The 23,543-nt window shown below is 43.5% G+C and overlaps 1 protein-coding gene across 2 annotated transcripts in view; it reads left to right on the top strand.

Moving 5' to 3' along the window:
- Positions 1 to 23,543, top strand: part of LOC140314812 (protocadherin Fat 3-like) — a 217,785-nt gene that overhangs the window by 181,543 nt on the left and 12,699 nt on the right. Inside the window, exons 27-28 of one of the 2 annotated variants that reach the window (XM_072393186.1) lie at positions 14,293 to 14,984; positions 22,305 to 22,418. In XM_072393186.1, coding sequence (XP_072249287.1) covers positions 14,293 to 14,984; positions 22,305 to 22,418 — 806 coding nt within the window. The remainder of the gene's footprint in view (positions 1 to 14,292; positions 14,985 to 22,304; positions 22,419 to 23,543) is intronic. The other variant, XM_072393187.1, reaches the window with a different exon arrangement.

The following is a 23,543-nucleotide window of genomic DNA, read 5'->3' as shown; positions in this document are numbered from 1 at the left end:
CCCAAGTATTCATATTCTGCCTCCTCAATGGAGCACATTGAGGAGATTCTCAAAGTACTCCATCCAGCACCCAATGATATCCTCAGTTTGGGTCAGCAGGTGTCCATCCAGGCTAATCACAACCTGGGACAAACCCTGCTTTCCTTTTCTCAGTCACCAAATGGTTTGCCAGAACATACTTAAGGCCAACCGAAAGTGCAGACGAACAACAACAACAACAACAGACGAAGTAACTGTAGTGGATGACTTTACCATACATGTAGACATCAAGAACGACGACTCTAATAATTGTCTTTATTTCATTATTAGACTAATTTAGCTAATTTAACATGTACAAAGACCTTCTCAATCTCATTATTATGCACTTAACAGTATGTTATTACAACCCACCTTTATCTATTTGTGTATAACCATTGAGTTTACATTACTGAAAACACAGCATCTTACAAGAAATTTCATTGCAGTAGGTGTATATTAGAGAATGCTGAAGCTAAATTTATATGATCAATGGCATTATTCATTTATTTTATGCTATGTGCCAATACAACAGAGAGGAGCTACCTAAGTATTATTCATATACAAGTTGATGATCTGCTTGACAGTGCTACTCTTACAAGCATAGGCGTAGGAACCAGGGGGGACATGCCCCCCCCCCCCCAATATTGGAGATAGGTGCATTTGTCCCACCCAAAAATTATTTTATAACTGTCAGGTTTCTGATATGCCCCCCACCCCCCACCCCAAGAACAAAATCTTAGAAAGAGGTTAATTGTCTGGTTACCAGCTGTTGACACAACAATTTAGTCAAGAGTGTAGAGTTGACCAAGAAAATATACTGCAGCTTAAAGAGGGAAATCAAAAGAATGTGTGGGTACTTATCACAGAGTAGAAGAACCATACCCATAGCATGCACACAGAGGCAGGAGGCCAGATACCACTATGGCAATAGCCTCATTTGACAGTGTGGAGAAGACTGGTTTTAGTCAGGAAACATGACAAATGGACAGGATTCATGGAGCTACGGAGCTTTAAAATTCAATTAAAAGTGATGAAAATAAAGTACTTTCTTTATCCAAAAGAAAAGAAAATGTTGCAAATGTTCTTTTTTTCAATAATCATCAAACGCTGTCAAAAAGAAATGTTTGCACTGTACGCTGTGTATCAATGCATCTCATATCAATAAGGATCCAAGAAGGCCATATGCACATCCCTGTGTTTGTTTCTTCCGTGATCCAGGTCTGACTTAGCAGTCTTCAATTCAATTCAATTTTATTTATATAGCGCCAGATTACAACAATTGTCATCTCAAGGCACTTAAATAATATAGTCCAATTCAAGCCAATTGGAATTCAATTCATTGTCATCATAATCCAATTAATTCATATAGAGCCAATTCAAAAAATAATATCCTAGCCAAGGAAACCAACAGATTGCACCGAAACTTGTCTTCAGTCCAATCTCCCGTCCTGAGCGTGCCTGTAGTGACTGTGGAAAGGAACGACTCTCTTTTAACAGGAAGAAACCTCTAGCAGAACCAGACTCAGGAAGGGTGGCCATCCGCCTCGACCAGCTGGGGTTTGAGAAGACAGAAAAGAGGGGGGGGGGACACCATAACACCATTCAAAGGATACCTGTTGGAACAGGGAAACACAAGTTAATGACCACAATAATGTCACGTGTACATAAAGTAGTCTAAGGCAGTCTAAGGCTATAGCAGCTTAACTAATCTTTTAATGTGTTGAATCTTTGTAGTGTGCTTCTACTGTGTTTTAGTAGCTAAAACCTGCATTTTTATGGATATTAAAGTATGGTGTGGTCAGAATATCAAGCTGTGTGATGAACAATTAGTTCACTGCTAGCTTTAGTGCCACCAGCAGCTCCAGCCTTGGTCTGCACTGCTAACCTCACCGATAGCTTTGGCTTTAGCCTTCTCTGCTAGCACCACCAGCAGTTCCAGCCTTGCCTTTCATTGTGAGCATCACCAGCAACTCTGGTTCTGTCCTCCATTGCCAGCACCCCCAACAGCATCTCCAGTCTCAGCCTCCACTGCTGGTACCTCCAGTAGTTCCAGCCTAAACCTGCATTGGTAGCACCACCACCAGCCCTAGCTTCAGCATCCATTGCTAGCACCACCACCAGCAGTTCCAGCCATAGCCTCCACTGCTGATATCCACAGTAGTTCCAGCCTAGGCCTGCAATGGTAGCACCACCACCAGTATTAGCTTCAGCATCCATTGCTAGCAACACCAGTAGCAGCTCCAGCCTCGGTTTCCTCTGTTAGCACCTCCAGCCTTTGCTTCCACTGCTATGACCACCTTCAATAGCTCCAGCTTCGCCCTCCATTACTGGTCTCTATTGAGCTAAAGTGCTGCTCTCAATTACTACTGCTAACTGGTGAGGTCGAATTAAATGAAAGGGTACTTCCTGTCCTGTTCTGATTTTCTTCACTGACCGCAGGAACAGTTATCCTACTACCATCAAATTCTCAAACAAGGCTAATGTTTATTCATTGTCAATTGAGAATGTTCTGCTTGACGGTAGTTATGTTCACGTTCAATCTACCTTCAGAAGACAAACCCTCAGCAAAACTGCATTAACAGGTCTTCATATTTAAAATTGATAATCTTTTGTATCTTTTCATATTAAATAGTTATTTTTTATATCAATGAAAATTCTCTTTTTGAACATGACTTATTCTCCAAGAAGTATTCTTCCAAAAAACTATTGTGAAACAGAGATGGCTGATCCTCTTGTCATTGTTGATATCTGGAAATGTGCAGCCAAACCCTGACCCCGAAGTTCAAACACCATTATATTTTAAATCAGTCTGGTCTTAAAATAATCCATCTAATCTGTAGTTTGATGCCCAAAAAGGATTTAATGAATACATGGGTTTCGTTCAACTATAGTCGATACTGCGGTTTTTTCTTGAGTCTTGTCTTAATAAGTCTGTGCCTGATAATGATATCTACCTCAATGGTTTCAATGCATATTGTTGCGATAGAGAAGCGACAAAAGCTGAGGTTGCTATATACATTAATTCTTCCTTAGGGGTCCATGTGATCCAATCAATATATCTCCCTAAACAGCTAGACTTCTTAGTGCTGAAAGTACAAATTGCTTCAGGTCTCTGTATAATTATTGTAGGATGTTACAGGCCACCCTATGTTACCCCCTGTCAAGGACGTTGGTGTGAAGGGAGGACCCAGATGCAGAACTTCAAAGTAAACTTTGAAGCAAAAACAAGCCCACTGGCGAAGGCAGCGGCGAACCTGCTCAGGCTCCCACTGGCGAAGGCAGAGGGAAAGGCAGCAGCGAGCCCGCCCGGGCAAACCCAGCACCCACCCCCCTCGAGGAATGGCTCCCAGACATTCCCAAGTCAGGGTTGGTGGGTGGGTGTTAAGGGTGGTAGGGTCTCTAAACGCCAGAGCAAGGACTGGCAAGGCGGCAGGCCAGGGCACGGCGGCAGCACAAGAGACGACGACACTGGGGAGGCAAAAGGAGAAATTAGGGTATAGTGGAGCACGGCCGATACCTCGGCCAAGTCCGCGCGGAAAATGTCCACCATAGCCGCATAGTGGACCTTTCTCACCGCTTCCCAGATCTCCCTGAGTGCGGGGATCTCCGGAACCAGCCCCAACTGGAAAATGTCCAGGACGCCGCCAGAGACCCTCAGCCTGTCCCATGAGTCGGCTCCCTTGCAGTCGGACAAGCAGTCGGACAAGGTCGCGAGACGGCGCTGGAGAGCCTGTAGGTCTGCTGGGTCCATTCTGGCAGAATCCTTCTGTCAGTGACGTGGTGTGAAGGGAGGACCCAGATGCAGAACTTCAAAGTAAACTTGAACAAAAAACGCGGCTGAGCCGGATACCAAAAACTCCAAAACTGTGACACAAAACAAAACAAGACAAGACTATGCCTGATGAAACATGACTATGAATAAACGGGACTGTGAAACTATGATGCAAAAACCTGACCTGACAAAACTGTGAGCAACGTGGCTTGAGCATGAGAGGTAAGGTGAGGATTCTGCAATGACTGAGGAAAACCTGGAAACTACATACTGTGGGGAGGTGATTGGTGATGGTGTGCAGCTGTGAACAGAAAACAGCTGACTTGAGTGAAACTAAGTGACAGGGGAAAAAAACATGACCAGAAAATAACCAAGAAACCTGAAATCAAGTAAAAACATAACTCAAAATGTGACACCCCCAGAGCATTACAAACTTTAAAAGAACTCTCACTTAATCTTGATTAGTGTAATCATTTTTTGTGGGAGGCTTAAATTAGGATTGGCTCACTTCAATCTTACTCAAATAATTGTTTCCCCCACTTGTCCAAATACTATACTAAATGTCAATGAAAGTCTTTAATTGACTTGATTTTAACAAATGTTTCACATAAATATAGAGCTACTACTGTTTTTTATAATGACCTAAGTGATCATTGCACTGTGGCTGCTGTTAGAAAGAAAGAAAATGGTATTAATCCCTCATAAAGAGGGATTATTAACATTGTAATGTGCAAGGTTTATCATTTTATAAAATGTTATATATAAATCAATGTAATTGGGAGAATATAATTAATTCAAGATGTTGAAGCAGCTTGGTCATATTTATGACAGATTTACCAGCATTATAAATAAAAACGCCCCTCTTTGAAGATTCAAGGTCAGAGGGAGGGGTAATCCTTGGTTCAACTCTGAAAATCAATCATTAATTAAGGCAATGTGGCATGGGTGGAAGCATGATCAATGGCTCTCCGTGATGAATGACTCACCTTCAAAAAAGTTAAGAAACAAATGTTCATAAAAAAGGCCAAATCCTAATATTATTTCTGAATCACTTCGGATAGCCTAAATGACCCCAAATGATTTTAGAAAGCCATCAAATCCCTCTAAATGTGTGATAAATCACAGTTCTTGCTCAGTTATATTGGAAATCAATCATCTATTGTTGTAGATAAACATGACATAATTATGACTAAATTGTTTCAATGACCCCTTCATGCACTCTAGTTCTTCAATAAATTCCTCTTTCCCTACAACTGTACAACACAACCAAGTTCCTGCTACATCCAGCCAGTGTACATTCACCTTTCAGCCCAAGATGGTTAGCAAAGTACATAAAGTACTCAAACTCGTAGACAACAGAAAAGGACATGGCCCAGATCTTATTTATCCATATGTTTTGAAAGTTGCTGCTGACTTCATAGCAGAACCCCTCACTTACATTTTCAATTTCATTTAACTAAATAATGAAATTCCAACAATTTGGAAATCTGCATTTGTATTTCCTCTTTTAAAGGGGGAGACTACTGATCTAAATAACTATAGGCCAATTTCCAAACTGGCTGTTTTGTCGAAGATTTTAATCTGATTAATGATCAACTAAACGATTACCTAGGTTAACAAGGTTTAAGAAAAAACATGGTACTATCACAGCAGCGTTAAAAGTTGTAACGGGTGGTGTATGGACCCAATTGCAGTACAAAAGAGTCAGAAGACAGTGGTAAAAGGTTCAAGGCTTTACTGAGACTCTGGCAGACAAGCAAACGGTTTAGAAACCGGCAAACAGGAATCAGGAGAGGAGAGGCAAAGTTCTTGGTCAGGGACAGAAGGCTGGGTCAAATTACCAGGAGGCAGACGAAGCAGGAAATCAGGGACAGGCGAGGTCTGTACCGGTAAAGCTGGCAGGAGAACGCTGGAAAGACATGCATGGCAAAGAACAATCTGGCAAAGGATAGAGTGTGGAGCTGGTGACTATATGCTGGGCTGATTGCATGTGATGAGAGGCAGCTGTGTGCACAGGTGAGTGGAGTGAACTGATGAGGTGTGTGTTACTAACAGGCTGAGTGGGGCAGAAGCAGGATCAATGGAAAATTACTGATGGTTGGATGACTAAACTGTGACACTTGCCGATGTTGCTGGGGGAGGGCTGGTCCGGATGTTGCTGGTGAAAGACTTGGATGAGACCCCGGTCCACAATGTGTTGAGCAGGAACCCAGGATCTTTCCTCCGGACCGTAGCCCTCCCAGTCGACGAGGTAGTGGCAGCCCCTTCCACGTCGGCGAGACGAATGATGCGGTGCACTGCATATGTGAGTCCCCCTTCAATGAGGCGAGGGGGGGGGGGGTGGGTGGAGCAGCAGGCACCAGTGGGCTCTCGTTGACCGGCTTGACCTTGGACACATGGAATGTCGGGTGCACCCGCATAGACCGAGGGAGTTTGAGCCAGACTGCCACAGGATTGATGACCTTCTCGAGAGTGAAGGGCCCAACAAACTTGGGAGCCAGCTTGTTGGATTCCACACGCAGAGGAAGGTCACGGGTGGAGAGCCAAACCTTCTGGCCCACCTGATATTGTGGAGCTTGAGAGCTATGACGGTTGGCTGCTGAGGAGTATCGGTCTGCCGCCTTCAGGAGGGAGGCCCTAGCATGGCTCCAGGTCCGACGACAGCGACGGATGAAGGCTTGAACTGAAGGGCAAGAGGCCTCCCCTTTCAGGGCTGGGAAGAGAGGAGGCTGGTAACCGTAGGCACACTGGAAAGGAGAAAAACCGGTGGCGGAGCTGGTAAGGGTGTTGTGGGCATATTCCACCCACAACAGATGCTGGGACCAAGAGGATGGGTTCTGTGACACCATACACCGGAGGGCCGTCTCCATTTTTTGGTTCTTCCTCTCAGTCTGGCCATTAGATTGCGGGTGGTACCCGGATGACAAACTGGCCGTGGCTCCCAAGAGGCTGCAGAACTCCCGCCAGAACACTGATGACAACTGGGGCCCTCTGTCCGAGACCACATCAACAGGAATCCCATGAAGGCGAAAGACGTGGTTGAGGAGTAGCTGGGCTGTCTCTTTAGCTGACGGGAGCTTAGGCAAACACACAAAGTGTGCCATCTTAGAGAAGCGGTCCACAATGGTAAGAATAGCCATCTTCTCATTTGATGGTGGCAGGCCTGTCACAAAGTCCACTGAAATGTGGGACCAGGGGCGATGTGGCACTGGGAGAGGCTGCAGGAGGCCGGATGGTGCTTGACGCGATGTTTTATTCTGATTGCAGGTCTGGCAGGCTTTGACATACTCCCGGGTGTCCTCCTGTAACGTGGCCCACCAAACGTTGTAGAAGGACCTCCCGGGTTCTCTGGATCCCAGGATGGCAGGTCAACTTAGAACCATGGGCCCACTGGAGTACATCCGACCTCAGAGCTGCAGGCACGAATATACAACCAGTAGGGCAGGCACTTGGACCAGGCTGACCCTCTGTGGCAGCTCTCACTTTCTCCTCAATTTCCCAAGTCAGGGATGCCACAACACACAGGGACGAAAGGATGGTGTCAGGAGCACTGGTGCCATCATCCTCCCTCTGGAACTGACGTGACAGAGCGTAAGGTTTGACGTTGGGGGAGCCAGATCTGTAGGAGACGGTTAAATTGAACCTAATGAAGAAGAGGGCCCATCGTGCCTGTCGAAAATTGAGTGTCTTTGTGGTTTGAATGTACTCCAGGTTCTTGTGGTCCGTCCAAACCAGGAAGGGCTGCTTGGTTCCCTCCAGCCAGTGCCGCCACTCCTCCAGGGCCAGTTTAACAGCGAGGAGTTCTCGGTTACCAATGTCATAATTTCTCTCGGCTGGGGAAAGACGCCGAGAGAAAAAAAGCACATGGGTGGATCTTCTGGTCACTGGCTGCTCGCTGGGACAGCACAGCCCCTACACCCATGTCCGATGCATCCACCTCTACGATGAACTGCTGTTCGGCATCAGGAACTTGGAGGATGGGTGCAGAACTGAAGCGGTCCCTCAGGGTCTGAAAGGCTGTATCTGCAGAATGGGACCATCGGAAGGAAGTCTTGGAGGATGTCAGGGCTGTGAGAGGGGCAGCGATGGAGCTATAGTTCCAGATGAAGCGCCTGTAAAAATTGGCAAAGCCCAGGAATTGCTGCAGCTTCTTACGGGTTTCAGGGACTGGCCAGCACCTAACTGCGTCCACTTTGGCAGGATCCATCTCCAGGTGACCCTGAGTCCCAATGTAACCCAGGAATGACACAGTCTGTGAGTGAAACTCACACTTTTCGGCCTTCATGAAAAGGGAGTTCTCCAGCAAGCGTTGGAGGACCGTCTGGACATGGTGGATATGTTCTTGGCGGGACTTAGAAAAAATGAGGATGTCGTCCAAATAGACGAAAACATATTTGTCGATCATGTCTTTGAGGAGGTCGTTAACCAAGGCCTGGAAAACTGCCGGGGCATTGGTGAGGCCGAATGGCATCACCAAATATTCATAATGTCCGGTGGGCGTGTTAAAAGCAGTCTTCCATTCATCCCCCTCTCGGATGCGGACAAGGTGGTAGGCGTTACGGAGGTCGAGCTTGGTGAAGATTATGGCTCCTTGAAGTAACTCAAAGGCTGAGGAGATGAGGGGAAGAGGGTACTGGTTCTTTATAGTAATGTCATTAAGTCCCCTGTAATCAATGCAGGGGCGCAGGGTCTTGTCCTTCTTCTCTACAAAGAAGAATCCTGCCCCAGCAGGAGACGACGAGGGTCGGATAATACCGGCAGCCAGGGAGTCATTGATGTAAGACTCCATGAACTCCCATTCAGGACCAGACAGGGAGTACAGACGCCCCTTGGGAGGTGAAGTGCCAGGCATCAGGTCAATGGAACAGTCATAAGGCCGATGAGGGGGCAATGAAGTCACCTTAGTCTTACTGAACACCTCACGAAAGTCATGGTACTCGGCAGGAACTCTGGACAAGTCAGGGCAGGAACTGGAGTGCGTTGTCTGCTGGGGTACAGAGGCCTCTTTAAGGCAGACCTGGTGGCAGGAGTTCTTCCAACCGAGGATGCCCCCTGTGGCCCAGTCGATGTGGGGGCTGTGTTGACGTAGCCAAGGGTAGCCTAAGATCAGTGGAATGTTGGAAGATGACAGGAGGTGAAACTGGATGGTCTCATGGTGGTTACCGGAAAGTAGCATGTGGACAGGAGAAGTCTGGTGAGTGACAGTCTCCAGAAGATGGCCATCAAGGGCTTTCGCAGGAATTAGGGTGTCAAGTGGAATCTTCTTAAGTCCGAGTTGTATGGCTAAGCTCTCGGCCATAATGTTGGCATCTGCACCAGAGTCTATGAAAGTGGGCAGGGTGTGTGCACCACCAGGAAGGAGGAGCTTGACTTGGAAGAGCGGGCGCAAGCTTGAGGAGGAAGACTTTGCTGCCGTGTGACTCACCAGGACCTCACTCACTGGTGAAGCCCTGTCTTTTAACGGGCAGCTGGAGATAAAATGTCCAGTTTGTCCACAGTACATACACATAACAGATTCCCCTTACGGCGGCGCTCTCGCTCTTCGGATGTAAGCTTGGTGCGGCCCACCTGCATGGGCTCAGACTCTACACCATTATCCATAACGGGTAAAGAGGAACTGGAAGCAGATGAGTAACCTGGCCAGCGGGCTGGGTTGAGACGACCAGGAGTGTTCTGTCTCCTCTCCCTTCTCCGGGCCTGTATGCGGAGGTCCAGCCGAACAGTAAGTTCAATGAGACTGTCCAGTGTGGAAGGTAGAGGATAGGAAACCAGTTCATCCTTGATGTAGTCTGCCAAACCATGCAGAAAAGCATCGCGCAGAGCCGCAGTGTTCCAGTCGCTTCGACGGGCCCTGGTCCGGAAGTCGATGGAGAAGTCAGCCACTGACTGGTTCCCTTGGCGCAGGGAGAGCAGATCACAGGCGGCATCAGGTCCGGAAGCACCCAACCCGAACACCTTGCGTAGTTCTTCAGAGAAGGCCTGGAATGATGCACAAGCGGAAGTCCGCCTCTCCCACTCTGCTGTTCCCCAGAGGAGGGCTCTGCCGGTCAGGTTGCTGATTACGTATGCCACCCTGGCCTCCTCGGTGGCGAACGTGTATGGCTGCAGGCCGAAGAGTGAGGAGCAGGAGGTCAGGAATGAACCGCAGAGTTCAGGGTTTCCATCATATCGCTCAGGGGTTCCCACTCTGGGCTCGGAGATCATTCTGGGCTGTGGCAGAGCTGGAGCAGGAGTCTCCAGTGTGGGGACTGGAACTGCAGGAGGGCGAGTGGACATCAGCTGTTGCAACTGGGCAGAGAGGGCTGCAAAGTCATTGGTGTTGGCCTCTGTAGCTCGTCTGGCGTATGCATCAGCCTCCTCCATTCTCTGCTGCTGTTGCATGAGCGCATGCTCAATCCTCTCAAACCGATCCTGTGGTGAGGTTGGTCCTGCTGGGTCCATGTCTGGCCAGATTGTACTGTAACGGGTGGTGTATGGACCCAATTGCAGTACAATGGAGTCAGAAGACAGTGGTAAAAAGTTCAAGGCTTTACTGAGACTCTGGCAGACAGACAAACGGTTTAGAAACCGGCAAACAGGAATCAGGAGAGGAGAGGCAAAGTTCTTGGTCAGGGACAGAAGGCTGGGTCGAATTACCAGGAGGCAGACGAAGCAGGGAATCAGGGACAGGCGAGGTCGGTACCGGTAAAGCTGGCAGGAGAACGCTGGAAAGACATGCATTGCAAAGAACAATCTGGCAAAGGATAGAGTGTGGAGCTGGTGACTATATGCTGGGCTGATAGCATGTGATGAGAGGCAGCTGTGTGCACAGGTGAGTGGAGTTAACTGATGAGGTGTGTGTGGCTGACAGGCTGAGTGGAGCAGAAGCAGGATCAATGGAAAATTACTGATGGTTGGATGACTAAACTGTGACAAAAGTGGTCAATTACATAGTTTCTGCCATTGATAGAAAGCAGCATTGTGTTAAATGAAAATTATCAATAATGGTAAATTCAGAAACAATGTCTGAATTGTTCTGCATTAAGTTTTTTTTTATTATGAGTTGTTCTGTACAACTTTTGTACTGTTTTGGGGCTTGGTCTCTCTGGTCTTTCCTTTTTTTTTAACATATAACTTCCCCAGACTTTCAAAATAAATATTTCAAATTACACACTAGTTTCAGGCATACACTGGTACTTTTTTGGGCCATTATGTACAGATGAAGATATACAGCTGATCTTTCATGCCAGTAAACTAAAGGATCACTTGACCTTGGAATGAAGGCATCAGCTAATTATTATGGGTGCCAATGCCAAAGGCAGGGCACACTAATTTTTTGGACTCTTATTCTCCCGTGTCTGCCCTAAATTTCGGTTCGCTACTCCTCCTGCAGCGATGGTGCGACCGGAATAAAAAACACATCTCTGCATGCGCGACGATCGGGAATGGTGTGCTATTACTTTTCTTTCTCATTACTTTAAAGGAATTCCGGAAAATTGGGAAAAACTGGGAAAATTTCCAATGGGAAATGCATTGAAAAGGCCTTAAAGAGGCAGTTTTGGGCTCAATGAGCAACGGCAGTTTACCTTTTAGGTAGCCAGAGGACTTCATCTCATGCAGCTCACCCTCTAATTCCCACTGTAAAATGATTTTTTTTAAAATTCTCAAACAAATGCCTCTCATGTCCAAAATATCTGCCTGATCTGGACAAATTTTACATCAAAACATAGGTATTTTAGTCCTCTTTCACCCAGTCACTCTCATTGAGCTTGGCCTCACAGATTTCTCACAAATCACCTCTGAGCGCAGAGAGGCACACTCCAGCTCCCATACTTTTCCATTATAAACAGGCCGAGCCGTGAAATCAATGAAAGACTAATTTTAAAACTGCCATAAAAAACAAGCCACACACAGGAGCAGAATAAAAATGTGCTTCATAATTAAAACCCCACGATTTTAGGGGGACAAAGTGAGGTGCAGATTTGTCAGTTGGCAGGGACAGCTGTTGCCCACAGCAACTAATGATGAGGCCAGACCCAAGATGGCTGCTCTGTTCTAACAGCTAACTGCTTACTGTTCTAACTGCCTATTGTAACAGCTTTTTTCCAGCCTGTGTTATCTCTGCTCCTAATACAAAATAACATGACAGCCTCTGTCTCTTAGACATCACATCACACATTATCATTATAAAGAGGCCCTCCTTTTCTCCTTTATACTGATAGTGAGGGCTGTGTTCAAACTGCCATTTTTACACAGGACCTTGACATAATTTACATAACTGTCTTCAGTTAACATGGCTAAACTGTTATAATAGGTTCATGCCAGCCGCTCACGAGACAAATGCGCGTGATAGCGCACACTCACTCCCATGTTCCCATTATTCTGAACACATCAACCGGGCCTTATGTGTGATAACAGGTCCATGCCAGCAGCTCACGAGACAAATGTGCTCAGCACAGCCTCTCTGTCTCGACGGGCAGCAGCTTGGCACCCATCAAAATTTCTTCAGAAATTTTCTAGATAAAAAGTTCCTATTGATAAGTTTTCCTATTTATAAGGTATGTGCAAAACATGTCTGTCTCTAGGACATGCTGGTGCCATCTTGACATGTCATAAGTTTTCTCTAAAGTTCCTAGTACCTAATATCTCAAGACTTCAAAGGTCATGCAGCATCACTCAGGTCTGGTGTCTCCCAAAATATACTATCAGCAGGTAAGCCATCTTTTGAAAAAGTGATAAAACAAACTTAACCTTCATTCAGCCTTGGACACTTGATGCATGTATTTTGAACCACACTTTGGAGCAGTGTTTTTCAAACATCATGTTTTGGAAGTTTAACACAGCTTCAAAACGTGAGTATCGTACGTATTTACCTCTTATTTTCAGACAGAAATCTGTAGTTAGGTCGTTGAAAATTCATCTGAAGGTTTCCTTGTGTAAAGGAGCTGTTTATTAGAGAAAACTACACCCACTGACTGGCTTCTGAGCAAGTCAATGGAAAATTTGGAAGTGGGACTCCAATTGTGTTTTTTTTTTGGTAGGTAGAAGTTCAATTATATGCTGTGTGTAGTACAAAGTTTACTGTTGTGTTTGGGCTTAGGGTTTGAAGTCTGAATAGATGGAGGCTGGCGGTAAATAAGAGTATTGCCCTGAAGTGAACCACTGAAAAATATATGCACCTCATTGGCTTTGTCCAGTTGGTTGCCCCTTCCCCTTTAAAACCTGTGATCTTTTTCAACTACACACCGATCACACTGTTCTCCTACTTACTCTCTGTTACCTTATTTTTCAGCCGTTTTTGAACATTCCTTAATACCTCACTGTCTTGCAGGCTTTCTTACTCATGTTCAGCACCTTTTTTAGGTCACTGGTTATCCAAGGTTTATTACTGAGAAATAAACTCTCTCCACACAGAAGTCAATGTAGCCTGTCACACACTGAGTCATGGCACCAATATCTTCTCCATGTGTCTCACAGAATGCATTCCAATCTGTGGCCTCAAAGCATCCCCACAGATCTTCTTCTACTAGTCTGTATAGTCACAAGTTGGCACTGCATAATAGGTGTAAAGATGGAAGTGAGCTGATTTTCATAATGGAGATTGAGCAGAGGAGCTGTATGTGTCTTTTACATTAGCATTGAATAAATTCTACTTTTCATTTTTCTTTTCTGGTGGAGTAGTTCACAAACTGTTTGCAAGTGTTGCAGAGAGAGATGTAGCTGAGGCAAGATGTAGTTGAAATTTTCCAAATTCATCTTGAATGCACTGGGCTGTGTTTCTATCTCAGCAGCAATCTAGCTTATGTCATCACAGACTGTATTTGGAGTGGTGCTGGGTAATATATAGACTGCTTGAATAACATGTCTTGTTTTTGTTGCATCTGTCTTTACATTTACTGTAAGTCAATACATTTTGTGTTTAATTCATTTCTGTAATTGGTTTTATTCTCATTGCAGTAATGCAAACTTCTTTGATTTATTTTTGATTGATCAAAAATACTTTTACATGTAGAATTCACCTATCTAGATTATATCATTAACAAAAATGAAATTTTCATTACCACTACACATAAAAAATATTTTTTAAAATGTTTAATAAACTTTAATAAATTCTATTATTTTCCAAGTGAAAGGGTGCTTTGTTATCGTTGTGTGTTAGTGGTGAAAGTCATTATTTATTTACTAAGGTAGTTCTAACGATATCCCTAACACCACTAAAGGCTCCAGAATGACAACATCCTCATCTGAATGTCCTCTGTCTTCTCACTTCATTTTAGTAGGATCAGATGAGCAGCTGTCTAGTTAGGTGAAGACCAGAAAGACAAAGACTCTTTGATTTATTTGTAAAATAGTGTAAAATAAAAACAATAATAATTTCAGACCACTTTATATACTGTCACTGTTTTACTTTCTTCTTTCAATCTCTGGGTTTCAATCCATGTTGGAACCAGTAGATGACAGATCATATAACAAGATGTAACACTTATCTCTTCCCCTCTTTTCTTCATCTCTCCATCCTGCAGTTGTGAGGAAGATGTTAATGAGTGTGACCGAAGCAATCCTGAGGGCGAGTGTGAGAACGGAGGGATCTGCATCAACACTCCTGGCTCTTTCTACTGTAACTGCACGCCAGGGTATGTGGGTCAGCGCTGCAGCCTGCGGCCTGTAGTCGTACCAGACATGCAATCTGGTCACGTTGTGGTTGGTAAAGAGGAGCTGCTTGGCATCTCTGTGGTGCTCTTTGTTATCATTATCCTCATCTTCCTCTTCATTGGTTTCCGGAAGAAAGTTTTCCAGAAGAACTATTCACGGAGTAGTGTGTCTCTGGTTCAGGACCCAGCCACAGCCTCGCTTCTCAACAAGGCCAATTGCATTCAATTTAAGACTCTACATTGCACACCAGGAGAAAAACTAAATCTTTACTCAGACCCCACCATCATAGTAGGGACTAAGGTAATGGAACCTCCACAACTCCCTGTGAGACCCATGGCATATGCACCTTGTTTCCAAAGACACTCACTGTCCAAACTAGAGATGATGTCAGATGAGTGCATCATGGAACCTATTGAGATGAGCACCTTCCATCCCGAGTCACAAAAAATCCTCTCTGGAGCAGCCAGTAGAGGTCTAGTGGTGTACAGTGTGGCCCCCAACCTGCCACCAGATTGCTCAGATTGTGACTCCATATGCAAGAGCCCTCTGGCCAGCGATGAGGGTAAGTGTGTGTGTGTGTTTGTGTGTGTGTGTGTGTATATGTGAGTGTTTTATACTACCTGTTAAAAGCGAGAGATTTCAGTTGAAGTAGGGTAATGATGGACTATATAATTTTTTTCAGTGCATCTGATCAGTACATCAATACATCTACAAGTTTTTTGTCCTTTATTTTGTAATTTATGAAACAGCTGTCAAAGCAAATATCAACATAATTTCTATTTTTCATTTTTCTTTTTTAACACACAATGTGTGAAGCAAATTAAGTATTATCAATAGAAGAATGTTACTAGCTATTTGGCAGCTTTAAACAGCTTGGCTTATCATATATTTTAGTTATAGAATTATCACTTTAAATGCCATTTGTTAATCATGGAAGCTCTGAGAGAGAAGAAAAAAATATCCTGGTAATCAATTTCCTAAGTTTGACCAAATTAACTTTTCCTGCTGATTTTAAGAGCCCTTAAAGGCAAGCAAAAAAAAGAAAAAAAGAAGTGAGACTCATTTTTGTTTCTGCCCCAAGAGAAAGTCTCACTTAACCACTGAATGATTTTTGGCAGACTTAAGTGTACAATCCAAGGACACTTTGCACCATGATCTAAATAGAATCAAAATGATTTGTCACATACGCTGTGTGTCAGCATGTCATGTAACAATTCTGTTGTGGAATGTATTTAAGGAACAGCAGGGGAGGTGGCTTTGACCATGTTTCATGGTGGTGAGTTTAAAGGTTCATGGGAAAACACAATTTTCATGAAAGTCATTAGCTTAGTCGTATTGTAATTGTCACTGCCGTTGGGTTTTGCATAGACTTCGATAATTATGAATGTATGATGTGGTTTTCCTCATTTCTGTAACCAGAAACAGTTCTAAGATAACTGGCCATGAGTCACTGTGAGGGAAGTTCATATGGACCAAAATGTGATCTGGCAAGCGGTCATTTGTTTCTGTATTCCTTCTAAATACCATATGTGTGATAACAAATTAATATATTGGATGTAATGAGAAAAAAAAAGTTCTAGGATAGACTTAGTATTGTTTGTATAATTATTCTTGTATAATTTCTTGTCTGACAACAATGAAAAAACAGATGACAAAAATTAATCTTCTTTGTGTCAATTTTCAAATGCACTCATATTCACTCAAATTCATTCATATGCTACCATACATACAGTATGATGACTCAAGTAAACAAATGACAGAATGACCATTGTCAGACCACACTTTGGTCTATAAGATTATGGCACTGAGCCAACATGAGTGTGGTAAAGTAGATTATGGTTTCTTTGCCTTGACACAAGAAAGTGATTAAAATTTTTTAAGTTATTTAAGAATAAAAAATGAAGATATTCTTGTCTTAATACATGAAATAACACTAATAAAGAATGCAACACTAAACCTAAACTAACTAAAATATATAGTATATATATACTAAACGTAAGATAATTAGATATCTTAGATAAGATAAGATAAGATGCACCTCTATTCGTCCCACAATAGGAAATTCCAAATGTGACAGCAGGAAAAGAGTGAAGAACAACGCACAGCACTGGGAAATATAAAGAATAAAATAAAAAGAATAGAAATAAAAGAGAATATGTGTACAAAACAGAGATAGGACACATCATCATCATCTTTACCTGAAAGTGGGTACCAAGCCCCATTCGAAAGCCCTGATAGCCACAGCTGACCTGAGATGGAAAATAATGAATAACTTAGATACTTGGAGCCTGTGTGGCCCTTTGCCATGAGTAAGAGACAAAGTATCCTCTGAAGGTGTCCTAGAAGATGTGAATGCAGCACTACATACTATACCTACTGGGACCATCACAGAAACCAATAAGCTGATGTACACCACAGCAGTGATCCTAGAGAGAGAAACACCACATAACACCAATGCTCCATGGCTTGTGGATCTGTGGATCCACAGCAATCTCCCAGAATGGGAACCAGTAACCATCACAGTGGCAAATAGTCAAGAAATAGTCATAATTATGAAAAGCTGGACTGCACCAGGTCCTGTCATGATGCACACCTACTTGCTAAATAAACTAACAGGACTCCATGAATACCTAGCACAAATTAACCATCTGCTAATGATGAATGGGACCCACCCAGACTAGTTAACCCAAGGTAGGACAGTCCTAATCATGAAAGATCCCCAGAAGGGGGCAGTTCCATCCAACTATTGGCCAATAACCTGCCTCTTCACAACATGAAAACTTCTGTTAGGCATCATAGCGGTTAACATGAATAGGCACATGGCCAGAGGGAAATTGGGAGTAACACCCAAGGAGCTGAACACCAGCTACTGATGGACAGGATTGTCACTCAAGTAAGACGTCTGTAAGATCAGACATACAAATCTGTGCACCGCCTGGATCGAATACAAGAAAGCCTATGACTCCATCCCGTAAAGGCAGACAATTCTTGGAGCACTACATCAACAGGACACTAAGAGCCTTCATCAGGAAGACTGTGGAAGACTACCCTGGAGACCAGTTCCAAGCCAATTACACAAGTTAATATCAAGTGTGATATCTACCAAGGAGATGCTCTATCCCCACTGCTGTTCTGCATAGGCCTGAACCCCCTCATTCACATAATCACAAAGAGTGGCAATGGATACCTGTTCCGAAGTGGAGTGACCATCAGCTACCTCCTCTACATGGCCAACATCAAGCTGTATGCTAGGACTGAGCGAGATACTGGCTCACTTATACACTTCACTAGGCTATACAGCAAGGACATCGGGATGTTATTCAAACTAGATGAATGCGACCAAATGATATTTAAAAAAAGCAAGGTGATCATGACTGAAGGGGTTGAACTACCAGAGGGCACCATGACAGACGTTGAGGACAGCTACAAATACCTTTGGATCCCACAGGCAAATGGCAACCATGAGGAGACCACAGAGAAGTCAACCACAACCAAGTACCTGAAAGAGTAAGGTAGGTCCTGAAGAGTCAACTTAATGGGAAAATCTAAGTCTGAGCCATCGACACCTATGCCCTGTTAGTCATCAAATACTCAGCTGGCATAATAACCTGGCCAAAGGAGGAGATGGAAGCCACTGATGTGAAGCCACGGATGTGAAGACAAGAAAGCTTACAATGAGTGTTTCACCCCATGTCCAGCACCTTGAGATTGTACACTTCACAGAGGAAGTAGGGAGGCCGGAGCATCAGAGTCACCTCAGTCCAGCAGGAAATAACAAAGATTCAGAAAAACATCAGGAAGATGACCCCCAGTGATGATCTATTAAATGAGTGTCTCAGGCTGCTGAAACCCAGGGGAAGCGAGGAGGAAGAGGAGGAACTATTATGATAAGATAAGCCTCTGCGCAATATGTACCACCAACCGATTCAAAAAGTGGCTGATAATGAGAAGTCCTGTCAGTGGCTAGAAAAAGCTGCTCTGAAAGACAGCACAAAGGCACTAATAATGGCAGCTCAAGAACAGGCCCTAAGCACAAGACCAACAGAGGCCGGGGTCTACCACATCAGACAGGACCCTAGGTGTAGGCTTTGCAAAGAGGCTTCTGAGACTGTCCAGCACATAGTAGCGGGGTGTGAGATGCAGGCAGGTACAGCATACATGCAATGCCATAACCAAGTGGCAGGAATAGTGTACAGGAACATCTGTGCCGAGTATGAATTGGAAGTCCCAAAGTCAAAATTGGAGACACCTTCAAAGGTCATGCAGCATGACAGCGCTAAAATCCTGTGGGACGTCCATATTAAGATAGGCAAGTGACGACTGACCAATCTGACATTGTGGTGGTTGACAAACTACAGAAGAAAGCATTAGTGCTAGATGTAGCAATTTCATGTGACAGCAACATCAAGAAGAAGGAACACAAGAAGCTTGAAAAATACTAAGGGCTGAATATGGAAGCTGAAAAGATGTGGGAATTGAAGTAGTGGTACCAGTCGTAATCGGAGCACTTGGGGCCTTTACCCCCAATCTACGAGAGTGGCTCCAGCAGATCCCATGAATCATGAATAACAACTGAGATCTCTGTCCAGAAGAGCGCAGTTATATGAACTGCTAAGATACTATGTAGAAACCTCAGGCTCCCAGGCCTCTGGTAGAGGATTGTATTAAAGGATGTATTCCTGAGCTTGAAGGAAAAGGCTATATGTAAGCCAAATACCTAACACACACCTTCTCATTTACCGTGCCATCTCGCAGATAGTTTATTGAAGCATATAGTAAATACCACATAATGCTCCTTACTCTGCTGTTCTTCATTCTGCATTCACTCCCACTGGAAACCCTTACCGTTTTGCATTCCAACCTCCACTCACCTCAATTTGCATATCCTGGGAGTGTTCCTTTTTCTTTTCCCCTTTTTGCTGACCTCAGGAAGACACACATCAGATGAACACCCAAACCTTTCTTGCCATTTAATTACTAACTCCTGCACCTCTACCCACTGACAAAACTCCAACCCAGCTCTGTTCTTATTTGAGAGTCTTAACTTTAAATCACTGTATGAATCTGAAATAGTTACATCTCCTCCTTTTGTCCACGTTACATCCAGTTCACAGATACTGCAGTTTTACTGAACTGGCAGAAAGGAAGCCATTATAAAAGCTAAACACTTTAAAACTGTGTCCTCCTGGTCTGCATGTGGGGTCTTGGTGGCAATCCTTGGTAACTTGGTTTCTCCCAACAAATGGCCATGGAAACCAGTTTTGTGGCGTAATTCTAACACCAATCTGGATTTCTGGCAACCACATTTAATCTTTGTAATGGATATCTTACCCTTGTGGACTGATGAACAGTCGTCCTGGCAGCATTTCCATCAATCCGTTACAGCGACCAGCCAAGTTGAACTAATATTAGTGTTGACCAGTCTGGAAAACAGAGGGGATGGCCTCTGGAAACTTGATGATGGGGAAAGCAAAACTCTCGACCTCACCATCCCCATCAACAGCATCATCCACAGCACAAGAGTCATCATGTGTTGCTTCTGGACTGATATCACCATCTTCTCCATCTCCCTCCATCTTCTTTCAACCTTCTGTCAAGTCACTCGTGGGCACCTTCACACAGTGACTCAGGTGATACCAGGTTGGGGAGTCTTTTACCTGCACCTTTTACCTGCTGGTTGAACAGATCACTTGACAAGGGCCCCTATGTTTGATCTCTGTTGAAAGACTTTCACGTAAACCAGGTCCCCTGGTTTCACAGTCGATGCACTCTCCTCCTGGCTTTTCTTCTCCTGCAATGAGACAATATTAGCAGAAATGCCTTGATGGATGTTTGTAAGTTTTCTCACAAAAGCAGTCAAATTGTTGGGAAGCGCGTTAGGAAGGGCCCTTTTACTGTTTTATAAATGGGGATTGGCACAGTTAGAATCTATTGTGCCATCAGCTTTATCTGTGACTTGCACTGCCTATGTAAGTCATAAAAGCAAGCAGTTAAACATCTACCCCCACCTAATTCAAGCGAAATGCCACAAATTTTCAGCAGTTTGTTTTTCCCAATATTATTTGCATGCCACTGTGCCTTTCAAGCTTGTGTGATACATTACCCCCAATCTCTGCTTGATTTCCAGTTTCTGCAATACACATTTCAAACACTTATTCATCCTTATCCACTTGTCCTCTTCCATTGTCAGAACTGATACAAGAGGGAAAGCCAAAATGAGGAATCACCTTTCTGCAAAAAAACTTATCCACGATATCAGCAGTACTGTGTCTGTTAGGGGATGCCTCAACCCACCTTCTGAACCAGTCTTTGACCAGAGGTACACAAGCGGTCACATTGTCTATTACAAGCTCTTTCATCGGGCCATCAGGAACCTGAATGGCTAGCACAAACATATTCCTTTCCCAATATTTCTCTTTAAATATTTTATATTTGGGGCCTTAAAAGTACATGCTTTAATCTTCCTTATCAGTTCACCTTTAGACTCATGACTCATCCCATGAGCTTATGAATCAATAACAACACCAAACTTTGCAGCACTACCAAAATACCTTTATGCTATCTCTATAGGCCCTCCTGGACTCACTTGCCCCATCTTAACTCCCAAAGCAGCTTCTCAACCTCCTCTTGCACCATTGCGAGATCTTAAAGCTGTCATCTTTTCTTCAAGGTCAAATGCATAGGGCACAACTGCCTGCTTTAGATTTCATCGTGGCTTCTAACAATTTTACCATTCGCTCACCGTGTTGCACCGGTGATACATCTGCTTGTTTGAACCAGTGACCTTTCCATACTACCCCAAACAGGTGACAAATACCGTGGCAATATGTAGACTCCTTAAAAATCTTTGCACTCAATTGTGGGGCTCTCCCCCATGAGGCCAAGAAAGAAAGTCTGCTGGATTTAAAACCTTACACACCCAAACAGTCATATCCCAGTATTCCAAAAGTCGATCATAGTGAGATGCTGCTCAGTCTGGATGAACTTCCCCTTCTAGAATGGGTTAACTAGCTTATGGTTTGACAGAATCACAACCAGATAACCCATTGTTAGTACTATATCCTTCTCATACTTAAACTGTGCTGCCATTTAATGTTGATAACATCCTGACAGCGCCACTTTCACTGATGACAATACTGTAAAGTAAAGCAGTCCTAGAAACCTGTTTTCAATGTGAGTAAAACGACAGATAGTGGTCAAAAATACCGCCAAGGTTCCTCACTGTAATAAAATGCCATCTAAATTAAATTTCTTCCTGAAGCGCTCAGGTCCAAAGACGACAACTTCAGTTTTGTCTGAATTCTTTAGACAGTTTTGTCTGGTTTCATAGAAAAGTACAGCTGAGTATCATTAGCATAGCAATGGAAATTTATACCTGCTGTCTAATAATGTTACCTAATGGAACCATGTATAAAGTGAAACGAATCGGTCCAAGCACAGAACCCTGCGGAACTCCGGTGTGCAATGAAGATTCTTTACCGAGGAAGTTTCATTTGTGCCTATTAAATTAAGAAAAGTCATTAAATATTAAGCAAAAACATTTATGTCAATCATTATTTGGAGACGTTAAACATAAAATGGGGTCTCATTGACTCCAAAGATAATGGGAGGGATTAGCTAATGTGGTCAGACTAAGAAAATGAATAATCTGGATAATCTGGAAAATGGATAAGAATTATTATTTTTTGCTTGCCTCTCAGGGCTTCATCCTCTTCAGTTGTTTAATAACCAACTCTCAAGCTGAGCCACAACCACCAGATTTGCCCTTTAGATGCTGTTGCAAAAGTATTCCTGTTCTATCAAGACTAAGCAGCTTAGATTAAACTGCAGCTTCTGACTCTTTAGAAATGTGGTTATTGAAATACTTGATCTCTCCCCACAGCTAAAACGGCTTACATGGCAGAGGAAGAAACATGTTTCTCAGGTAGCAACAAAGGCAGTAACTCAGAGATCCAGTCACAGAGTTCTTTTCAGTCTGACTCCTATGACGACACTGGTAAGATACACCCATCACACAAAGAGTGCTTTGTAAGTATTTAGTGCTTGAGGTTTTAATGCTCCCTTTGATTGTTTATATTTTAGGTACAACAGGTTCCCTCTTGCTTTAAAAAATGCTGCTTATCATATCTATCAGGACTCCCTGTCTACCTTGTCTACAGTATCAAATTTTCACTATATGATAATTACTACAAACACATGTCAAAACTGCAATATCAAGTCACTTAAAAAAGTTAAAGTTAATGCTGTCAAATTTGTTATATAAACTTCCCATTAAAAAAACAGAAATTGCTCAAAATGCAATTGAATAAATAACTATATTCCTGATTCCGTTTAGTCCAACCTATATTAGAAAAGTTTTTGCTAGTTGTAGCTCAAATGATAGGAGAACACTTTACTGTCACTACTCTCACTTTAACCATTGAGTTTGGTGCTTACCACAGTATATACAATATTACAAGCAAACCAAGTGCACAAAACTACCCACAAGAAAGTGGTACTGGCTACACACAGTGCCAGCTGTCCTGGCATGGTTGTGAGCAGAAGTGCCACTGTTCACTGCATGAACTAGTTTTCATGTTGCCTGATCATTTTAGATATTGCAATATTTCTAAAGGAAGTGTTGTTAACTTGTTATCTGTTGTCTGACTACATTTGAAGTAGATCTTGTGAAAAATGGACAATCTTCAGTAATAAGTCCAAGTCCTGTTGTCAGTAGGTAGGGCTATGAAAGGACAAAACATCGATATGCATATCTGTTCAGGAGCTCAATGTGATAAGTGTGACATTTGATGCAGGTTGGATGTGAAATGTGGCAGATATATTAACTTTTTGTGTCGTGGAGAAACACACATTAATCACACACGTGTCAAGAGTATATTGAGTCATTTTCAGACCTTTATGATGAAATCTGTAGAAGTTTGTTAAAATATAACATCAGTACATCTATCAATCACACAAAAATGTGACCTGTGAAGGACAATGCACTCCTGAGTAGCAGCAACTTCCTTTTTCATGGTCAATATAGACATTTGACTGGAAGCCCCTGGAATAATGACAGCATGTAGAAGGACATGTCTATCCAATGTTAAAACCTGCTGTAACCAAAGCTGAATCGTATGTG

The sequence above is a fragment of the Leuresthes tenuis genome, unplaced genomic scaffold, assembly GCF_036924035.1.
Source record: "Leuresthes tenuis unplaced genomic scaffold, fLeuTen1.0.hap1 SCAF_9, whole genome shotgun sequence".
In the NCBI taxonomy this organism is placed as follows: domain Eukaryota; kingdom Metazoa; phylum Chordata; class Actinopteri; order Atheriniformes; family Atherinopsidae; genus Leuresthes; species Leuresthes tenuis.
This window is presented reverse-complemented; position numbering and strand designations above follow the sequence as displayed.